Source organism: Amphiprion ocellaris, chromosome 15, assembly GCF_022539595.1.
Source record: "Amphiprion ocellaris isolate individual 3 ecotype Okinawa chromosome 15, ASM2253959v1, whole genome shotgun sequence".
Taxonomy (NCBI): domain Eukaryota; kingdom Metazoa; phylum Chordata; class Actinopteri; family Pomacentridae; genus Amphiprion; species Amphiprion ocellaris.
Window position 1 is genome coordinate 1,842,813 of NC_072780.1, and position 9,291 is coordinate 1,852,103.

Sequence of the window (9,291 nt, forward strand, 5' to 3'; positions counted from 1 at the left end):
AATCTGAGAAAATAAACGTCTATTTATCATCTTAAACTGATGGAATTGCAGGTTTTTGGTCGTCTTGTTGAGGAGTTTGTGTTGTTTTTTGCAGTGTACTTGTTGCTCTGTGGTTGTTTATTGTGTTCTTGCTCTGAGAGTTACCTGCTAGCCAACTGTTCCTGCAAAAATAAACAATAAAATAACAACTTCTTTTGATTAAAAAAGTATGTAATCATCAAATATTTGATTTTTTTTTCCAAATCCCAAATTTCAGAAGAGGTCTGAGAGACAATAAGAATCCATTTCTTTAAAATATTCTTTAAAAAAAGATGCAAATTCATAAAAATTTCCATTAAACTGATCATGCAGTTATGACCATTCAGTGATTCAATGATTCAGCCTTTAATTTCTCTGATAATCTTCTCGTTGAGTTCAAATTAAAGGTGTTTTTGTTTGCCTATCCGTCTGTCCTGCTTGTGAAAAACACTTTATAAATAAATGAGACTGATGTGACCCCATTTGTACTGTGTGAGGCAGAAAAAAAGAAAAAGCCAGCAGCAGCAGCAGCAGCAGCAGCAGCTCAGGGAGCTCAGGGGTTCACATTGGTGCTGCCGTGGCTCCGCCTCAGGGTGATCCACTTTAATTGACTTATCTCAGCAGGTAGAGGCTGATTTCCTCGGCTGCTCACAGACTGAGCATCACTGTTTGTCCTGGACTCCTGAGCGGATCACACAGGTAGGACACACATCGCTGGTTATAGTAAATATCACCATCACAAGGACCTGAGAAACTCCATGAAACTAGTGTGGGAGGGAATTCATTTGAACTAGGTTTACATGTACGTTATGTGAATATGGAATAAGTAGAGGCATTGTGAAGGAGGAGAACATTTTAAATTGATTAAAAAGTTGTTTACAGTCATTTTTTGTTATTTTTGTTGGATAAATGAGTGCAGAAAGTGATGGTTCGCACCAGTCTGGAACTTTTTACAGCTCTGATGACGCTGCCTTGATAATCTTAATCCCGTTTCTGAATTTACACGAAAATTCAAATTTCATCGTATATATTTACAGTAAAACTCACTCAGAATCCTGTGGTTTTAAGCTCACAGAACTGTGCTGAACTTTGTAGGGAAACGTATTTCATATTTAATTGTTATTTAAGTCTATTTAGTGAATTTTTAAGATCAATTTGTTGTGGTTTTCAGCGATGGATTGATAATGTTCCAAATTACAAACTGCTTCAATTGGAAAGACTCTTCTGTGAATTTGTACTGTGAGTTCGTCTGTTGTGTAACAAGGATGACAAAAATTCATCTTTTAATGTAATGACATTAGGGATGCAAAAGGTCTGGATTTATCCTTCATTATAAACTGCGCTGGACTTGAACCTTTTGAAGACCTTCAGCCGTGTGGATGCTTGTAGATGTTAACTGTGAAGTTGTAATTTTGGATTTGCTTGAAAATCAAAACCTTGTAAGACTACTCTGAAAATGGATGCAAAGACGCATTTTACCCTGCCGTCACTGATGCTACAAATCCATAGCAAAGTTCATTCTGGGTAAACGGTCGGTAAATAGAGGATGAAATGGCTCGTCCATTGGTGCATAGAAAGCAGGGCTGACTCTGGCTGAAACTACAAACAGACTCGTGAAGATTTTAAAATTTCTAATTTCAGAAACACTGAACCTTCAATATACTCACATGTTTGGAAGACAAATCTGCAAAGATGTAGCAGTAACTAAAAAGTAATTCTAGGGATCAATTCCAAAAGCCTAATTACATCCATGACTGCAACAAAACAAAAAATAGAATTTATGAATTTGGACAATTCTTTTAAGGGATGTTGGTAATTTGGCATAAACTTAATATTGTGAATAATTTAAAGTTTCATTTTTGTGTTCGTTAATTTAAAACCAAATTCAAGTTGAGGCAACTTAATGAACGTGGCTTGTCAACTTTTCTTCAACATGACTGGAGAATTGCGAATGGTAAATAAAGACTATTTCACCTAACTTGAGCATAACTTTATTAGAAGTTGTCACAACTCTAGAAACCATGCAAAATTGGTGAGTTGGTTTTTTTTTGCTGTATTTTTTAGTGTAGCTGATGCTTGAAATATGTATGTCGCTGCAAAGAAGCTACAAATTCTAAAAGCTTCAGACAGAACAGGAGATCTATGGAACCAGCACAATGACGAAGTTAAAACCCACGATCACCGAGTCAGCATCCAACCTAATGTGTCAAATGTTCACAGTCTGTCTGTTTCTGAGTTATGTTGTTGGATAATGACCAGGGAAGTGTTATTTTGCAGAAAAAATTAAGGTGATATTTGGCATTTTGGATATTTGACGTCATCAATTCATTGTTTCCGACATTTGTTAGAAAATTTTGTCATTATCAGCATATTAATTTTTGAGTTATTGCCAAAATACATCTTTTGTGAGGCGACTCTTGAACACCAATCTCCAAGCAGTTCATTGTTGAGTCCAACTGAATGTTTGAGAGATTCTCTCCAGGCATTCTTTGTGTCTGGCAGCCATCAGCCACCAGGATGCCTGTAAATATTTGCTGGCATTAAAAAGAAATCCAGATCAAATCCAATCCAGAGTTTAAAGCAAATTAACCCTTCAAAGAGGGGGTCAGGAGATACCCATTTTCCATTTTATTTGGGTCACATTTGACCCATGTTGTGCGTCAAAATGTTAAAAATAACATTATAAAAGAGAAACTAAATAAGTCTGTAATGATCCAAACTTTCAAGGCTTCAATTCTGCACTGCCAGCAGATTGTTTTCTTCTCATTTTTGATCTTAGTTTGATGTTAGGTAACATCGTCTAAGAGCTCCCAGAAGTTGCTCCATCAGTACCTTAGCACCGACCTCTGTAAAACACAACCGTAAAATGTAATTACCTAATTACAGGAGAGGAGCTCATGTGTTGCTTGTACCAATCACGCCCTGGCTCTGTGCTGAATTTAAAACAGTTGGTAGTGAGTTGCTAAAGCCGTCTGCAGCCCAACACTGTAAATGTGGTTAAACAAACATGTCAGCTTTAACTGAGATGAACCCAGTCCGTGACACGTCTTGCTGGTATTACTGATGGTTGATTGGCTTAATGAGCTTACCAAGCGGCTTCTGCTCTTTTCACAGCATTTGCTTCTGCAGGCTGAATTTTGGGCTGGGACCAGGATCAAGAAGGATACTGCAGCCATACCTCAGGAATAGTCCGGTGTGACAGAGTAGAGGAACTCCCTAAGTTGTATTATATTTGGCCTAGAAGAGCCAAGGGTTTTATATAACTCTAAAACATCACCAACACCACCAGCAATGGGTAACAGCAAGAGTGGCGCCGTGTCCAAGGAGATCCTGGAGGACCTGAAGCTCAATACCAAGTTCTCAGAGACTGAGATTGTCCAGTGGTACGAAAACTTCAAGAGGCAGTGTCCAACGGGCCGCATCTCAAAAGAGGAGTTTCAGACCATCTACAGCAAGTTCTTCCCAGAAAGCGATGCCAATACTTATGCCCAACATGTCTTCCGTTCCTTCGACACAAACGATGATGGTACGCTGGATTTCAAGGAGTACATCATTGCCCTCCACATGACATCAACAGGGAAGACCACCAGGAAGCTGGAATGGGCCTTCTCTCTGTTCGATGTGGACAAGAATGGATACATCACCAAGGCAGAGGTCAAGGAGATCTGTTCGGTGAGTGGTTGGAAAACGATGGTGATATAACGCCATAGAAAGCCACCAATCAGGGTAGTTTTTACAAACTCTCTGGATTCCAGATGCTTTGGGATTGTCTAAAGGGGTAATTGAGTACTTTAAAGTAGGAAACATTGTACTAAGTGGCTCTACATTGGCAGGAGCAAACTATTGTAGACAACAGTATCATCTGCATAAAAGTGAATGTTAGACAATTAAGTAGGGTACCACATGATGGCATGAAAACTATTTAAGACTCAACTGTGAAAGTAAAATCAGTGTACTGACTGTTCCAAATTCTGCATTACCAGGAGCAAAATGAATTATAGAAAGCTGTATCATCTACATAGAAATTAACACCAGACACTGGCAGCATCACAAAAGTGCCTAAAATGGTTTGAAATTGAGCTTAGTTTCCTCTTTCAACCTAATTTTTTTTTAGCATAATAGGATAAATGGATGAATGGATCAAAGTTTAGATCTTTGTTAGGTATTCAAGTATATTTATTGAGCAGTAAAAATCAAAGGAAACCAGTATTTGTGGACAATTCAAAATGCACGTGTCCAGACTTGTGAACATAGTGTCAGAAAACAACACCGTAATTTTCTATTTTCTCACCCCTGATAACAGTTCTGTTACCAAATTTAACTGCAACATTTTAAGCTATTGTACCCATGCCTTATCCCTTGTTAGGTAACTTTTTTTTCTTTTTTAAATACGGGATTAGACTTTAATTGATGCTGATAAACAGTTTAGGATAAATTAAGGCCTAAGCCAGTAGAGAGCTTTGGCATGAGGATAGGAGGATATATAGAGAGAATTAAATCAGAATGTGGTTGGTTTTAAAAATAAAGGTAACCTCAAAACCTGTCATGTGTCACTCTTACACAAAACTCTGAAGTTGAGTATAATTTAATAGTAGGATTCTATCAGATTGAAAAAAATAAAATTACATACTGTATCTCCCAAGTCATCCTATATGCAGATGACACAGTTGTATAGATGTGTCTGCATACAGGATGATTTGGGAGATATGGTAACTTTTCTAGGCTTATAGGAGTACATTTTTATTTTAGCAGAAATGTATGAAAAAGTAGTCAACGTTTTCCATCTTTATTTTTTGATTCTGTATAATGTTAGTTTATAATGACTAGTAATGGCCTGTTGTACCTTCTTAAACATACCAGATGTATTGATATCTTAGAGTGGAAAGAGCTACAGAATACATTTTTGAATTTTTTATTTTGTTGTGAACCCCAAAAATAACCACAAAAGACTACGTTACAGTGGGAGGCGCTGAGAAGCAGGGTTTTAAAAAACCAAATCCTTTACGGTCTCTTAGTTCGTCACCCTTTTGGTGGCCTTGCCAGGTTTTTTCTTTTTTTCCCTCACTAATCTGTTTTTAAGCCCTGCAATTGCAGTGAAATGTGAGCTTGTAGTTTTAGTGTTCACAGCATGGTCAAATCATTTCCTTTTTTTTCAAAATATGAGTTTGTTCTGTGTCTTTACAGAAAAATCAGTGCTTCAACTGTTTGTCCAACCTGTTGGGGTTCCACAGTGAGAACAGGAATCCAACTGATCACTGCTATCAAAGAGCTATCTGATGTTTATATGCGAACTCTAGTGGATTACAGAGTGACAACAAACTGATTACATCCTGTTCATGCTGGTTTGCTGCTGCTTTAAAATTTTCCTCTCCTTGCAAGCCTATTCATAGCAACCGCATTTCAATTTAGTGGATTAGAGTTCATATAATCACAGAACAAAGCCAGAGAGGCCAAAAGAGGCGCTTGGTTAATCCATGGCACCACACCAGTTTGTTGCTGTTTCAGTCAAAAGGCAGATGATCAGATCAGAGATGTGACAAAACGGTGGAGATTAAAGGAGGATTTAGGAGCAGTATTTGCACTCCTCTAAGCAGTCATGAAAGCACAAGCGATTGCTGCTGAATTCATATTAATTTCATTTACCTGAAGCAACAGAAGTGAATCGTTTTTTTCTGTTTGACCAAACTTTTTCTTCTGTTTTTTTTTTGACAGTCAATTTTCAAGCTGATTCCTAAAGATGAATTAGCTGATCTGCCTGACGATGAAAACACAGCCGAGAAGAGGGCAGATAAACTCTGGAAGTTCTTCGACAAGGGCGACGATGGTGAGATGAAAGAGTGTGACACAATTACATAAGTAGAATAGACTCAGAATAACCTTTGTGCTCTAAATAAATGAAAAAGTCCTGATCTGAACAGCTCTGCCTCTCAGAAACTGAAACTACTACCACCTGTACATAGTTTCAGATAGACAAAAGGATCTGACACCGAAGTTCTGAGGCAGATGGCAAAGTTTTTAGGTTAGATATCCAGGTCTAGATAATCCGAGGTGAGAGGTATTTATTTAAGGCCACCTGTGGCTCATTACTCACCTGTAAAACTCACATTAATCAAGCCTCTGGTTTATAATCGACTCAAATTCAGACAAGAGGAAAATAAAAACTTATAGGACACATACCTATTTTGGTATCTATCTGTAACATCTGTTTAAGATTGCAAGAGTATGGAAAGACACGGTTACATCTGTGTTTCTGTCCAAGTAAATCTCCACACACTCAACACACTTAAACAATGGGATGTCAAAAGTCCAACACAAGTAATGTTTAACCCTTTGATGCACAACATGGGTCAGGGTAGTTTTTGCAAACCGTCAGAACTCCAGCTGTTTAGGGATAGTCTAAAGGGACAATTGAGTACTTTAAAGTTGGAAATGTTGTGTTAAGTGGCTCAGGCATTTTTAAGTGGAAAAAAATGCCTCAGTAATAACTGTATTTGATACTGAATTGTTCAAAACTTCCATCTTTTCTGTCTCTTTTCACTGTGCAGCACGAGTTGCGGAAGGCGAGTTCATCCAGGGCGTGTTGGACAATGAAGAAGCTCTCCGTTTGATTCAGTATCAGCCTTCAAAGTAAAATGTTCCGTCAAACAGATCCATCTCTCTCCAACCCCGTCTTCTTCCACTTCATCCTTCATTCTGCTGCTGCAACGACACCTGACAGCGCCTTCACAACACGTGAGCACATAGCAGGTGTGACGAAAACGCCCCATTGCTCCAAATTAAATAACAACACAACATCTCCTGCTGGGTTTTATAACGTTTGCTGCCTGTGTTATGTCTGAGCTGTTTGCTGAGAATGAAAGTAGGAGAAAATGTCCCTCAGGTTTCCTCATATTGCAGTTATCATAACAACCATTTCATCGCTTCACCAGTTAACTAATATCTGTCTACCATGATGTAGGCAGCGATAGTCCCTCATAAACGCGTGACCCAATCGACACTTTCACAGTTATTTTGCTTTTTCTGCTAAGATTAGCTTCTGCATTGAAACTGCATTATATTATTCTGAAACTGTCAGTATTTAGCCTACATTTCTTAAGAAAAGTAAACTATGAAGATCTGTTTTAGCGACTGAAGCACTCATTTTAATACGATAACATGTCATGTGCGTTAGTTTAATTACCCTGACCATGGAATATGTATCTTTCTCCACTGGACAGGCACGGCTGCTCTCTGTCGATTTTATCACTCCCCTTGCACTAAATGAAGGGGGCATCCATTATTCTGATCTAATGTTGTCTTTTACAGTCTTCACTTCATCCACGTGGCACAATCTTACATGTTTGATGTTCTAGTTAAGTGGTGAATATTGGAGCATAGGTTTTATTCATGTACAACGACATGTAAAACTGTTGTAAAAGTGTTTATCCTGGATTCCCCTTTACAATGAATTAAATAAAACAATTAAATTGTAAAAGTGAAAGTTGTCTCTAGTATTTTTTACTAGTTGATGGTAACATAAATTAAAATCTGTGATGTGTTACTGAAGAACTACTGAAAAAGAGCAATTCCACATCTGCTAATCAAATCTGAATCTTTCAGAATCCTTTTATGAATCTGTTAAAGGAGATGTCTGATCTACGGATGGATTCCTGCTTTTCTGCATTACCTTGGCATCACGAACCACTGCTAATGTCGCCAAAAAAGGGACACATTTCAAAACTGGGTCATTCAGTGATTAGTTCAGGGGAGTCAAACTCATCTTAGTCCAGGTTCCACATTCAGTCCAGTCTGATCTCCAGTGGACCAGATCAGTAAAACCACAGCATAACCTATAAATAACCACAACTCCTAATGTATCCTTTGTTTTAGTGCAAAAAAGTATGTTCTGAAAATGTTCAAATTTAAAGAATTACCATTTAACAAAACGTCATGAACAACCTGAAGTTTCTGCAGAAAAATAAATTCAATTTCAACAATATTATTCCTCACTTTATCATTTCTACATTACAACTTCCAGATCACAGATTGTCTACAAAGGAACACAACATTTAGATCTAAATTTAGATCTAAACGAGAAGTCAGACAAAAAAACAAAAAAAGACAAAATGTTACAAAAATGAGACACAAGATGAAAAAAACTAGGAAAAAAATGACAAAAAAATTTGACAAATGACACCAAACAAACCAAAAAAAGACAAAAAATTACAAAGCACCAAAAAAATGGAGAAACGAGAAAACCGAGACAAAAAATTACATCAGTGACACAAATGAGACAAAAAATGACAAAAGCGAGAAACAAAATGACAAAAAATAGACAAACAACGTGAGACCAAAAAAAAACCCCAATGAGAAAAACGATGCACAAAACAACGAATAAAGTGAAACACAAAATGACAAAAGTAAGACAAAAAACACAAGCAACACAAAAAGGAAACACAAACACAAAAATGTGAGACAAAAGTCAGACAAAAAACAACAAAAATAAGACAAAACGTGACACAAAACGACAAAAGAACAGTGAGCAATCTAGTATTTTACTTTCTGATCAAAACAGCTTGTCATGGTCTAGATATTATTTAAAAATGATCATTTTACGAATATACAATTTGCAGTTGTCTTCTCTGGAATTTTTACACTTTACAAAGTCGTCCCACTGGTTCGATTGGACCCTCTGGTGGGTCGGTTGTGGCCCGCGGGCCGCATGTTGGACACCCCTGGATTAGACCATTTTACATATAATACATAGTAATGATAGCAGTGCTAACATGCTAATGTTAAACACAGCAGGTGTAATGTTCATCATGCTTATCATGTTAGCATAGTGCATAAAAATCAACAGAAACCAAGAACTGCACCTGATTTACCTTACTTTACTTCGTACGGTGACACACTGCTCCTAGTGCTCCTGCAACGTTTGTAACACTTCCTGGAAGTCCTTTTCTGTAAACATGCCAGGTACAGTCTATGATGACCACTGAATCTGCTCATGTGTGTCAAACACAGGCGACCCTTCAACTTGAAATTCATTTTGGGGAAGAAAAAGAAGTCATGGAGTCACATCTGGTGAGCAGAGCAGGTAAACGGGGTTGTTCTGACCAAAAACCCATGTTAATCACCATGCTGTGTAGCATGTAGGAGCACTCACGTACCATCGATGGCACCACAGTTTAGATCATTTGCACTGAATGTTCTCCATCAGACACCTCAGGATGTTACAGTAGAGCTCTGTGTTGATAGTCAGGGTAACATATTATGATGCACGACTACATGAAT

The 9,291-nt window shown here is 37.7% G+C and overlaps 1 protein-coding gene across 1 annotated transcript; it reads left to right on the top strand.

The window, feature by feature from the left end:
* The first annotated feature begins 563 nt into the window (after positions 1 to 563).
* Positions 564 to 7,492, top strand: LOC111565835 (recoverin-like). The gene is made up of 4 exons (XM_023266112.3): positions 564 to 717; positions 3,133 to 3,690; positions 5,731 to 5,842; positions 6,564 to 7,492. The coding sequence occupies exons 2-4, from the start codon at positions 3,310 to 3,312 to the stop codon at positions 6,647 to 6,649; spliced, it is 579 nt and encodes a 192-aa protein (XP_023121880.1). The 5' UTR covers positions 564 to 717; positions 3,133 to 3,309; the 3' UTR covers positions 6,650 to 7,492.
* Positions 7,493 to 9,291: the final 1,799 nt, after the last annotated feature.

Bases quoted from the DNA above. Each gene is read 5' to 3' on its own strand.
- LOC111565835 (XM_023266112.3), top strand. From the start codon at position 3,310: ATGGGTAACAGCAAGAGTGGCGCCGTGTCCAAGGAGATCCTGGAGGAC. The intron at 3,691-5,730 runs GTGAGTGGTTGG...TTTTTTTGACAG, and splicing joins AGGTCAAGGAGATCTGTTCG to TCAATTTTCAAGCTGATTCC. The intron at 5,843-6,563 runs GTGAGATGAAAG...TTCACTGTGCAG, and splicing joins CTTCGACAAGGGCGACGATG to CACGAGTTGCGGAAGGCGAG.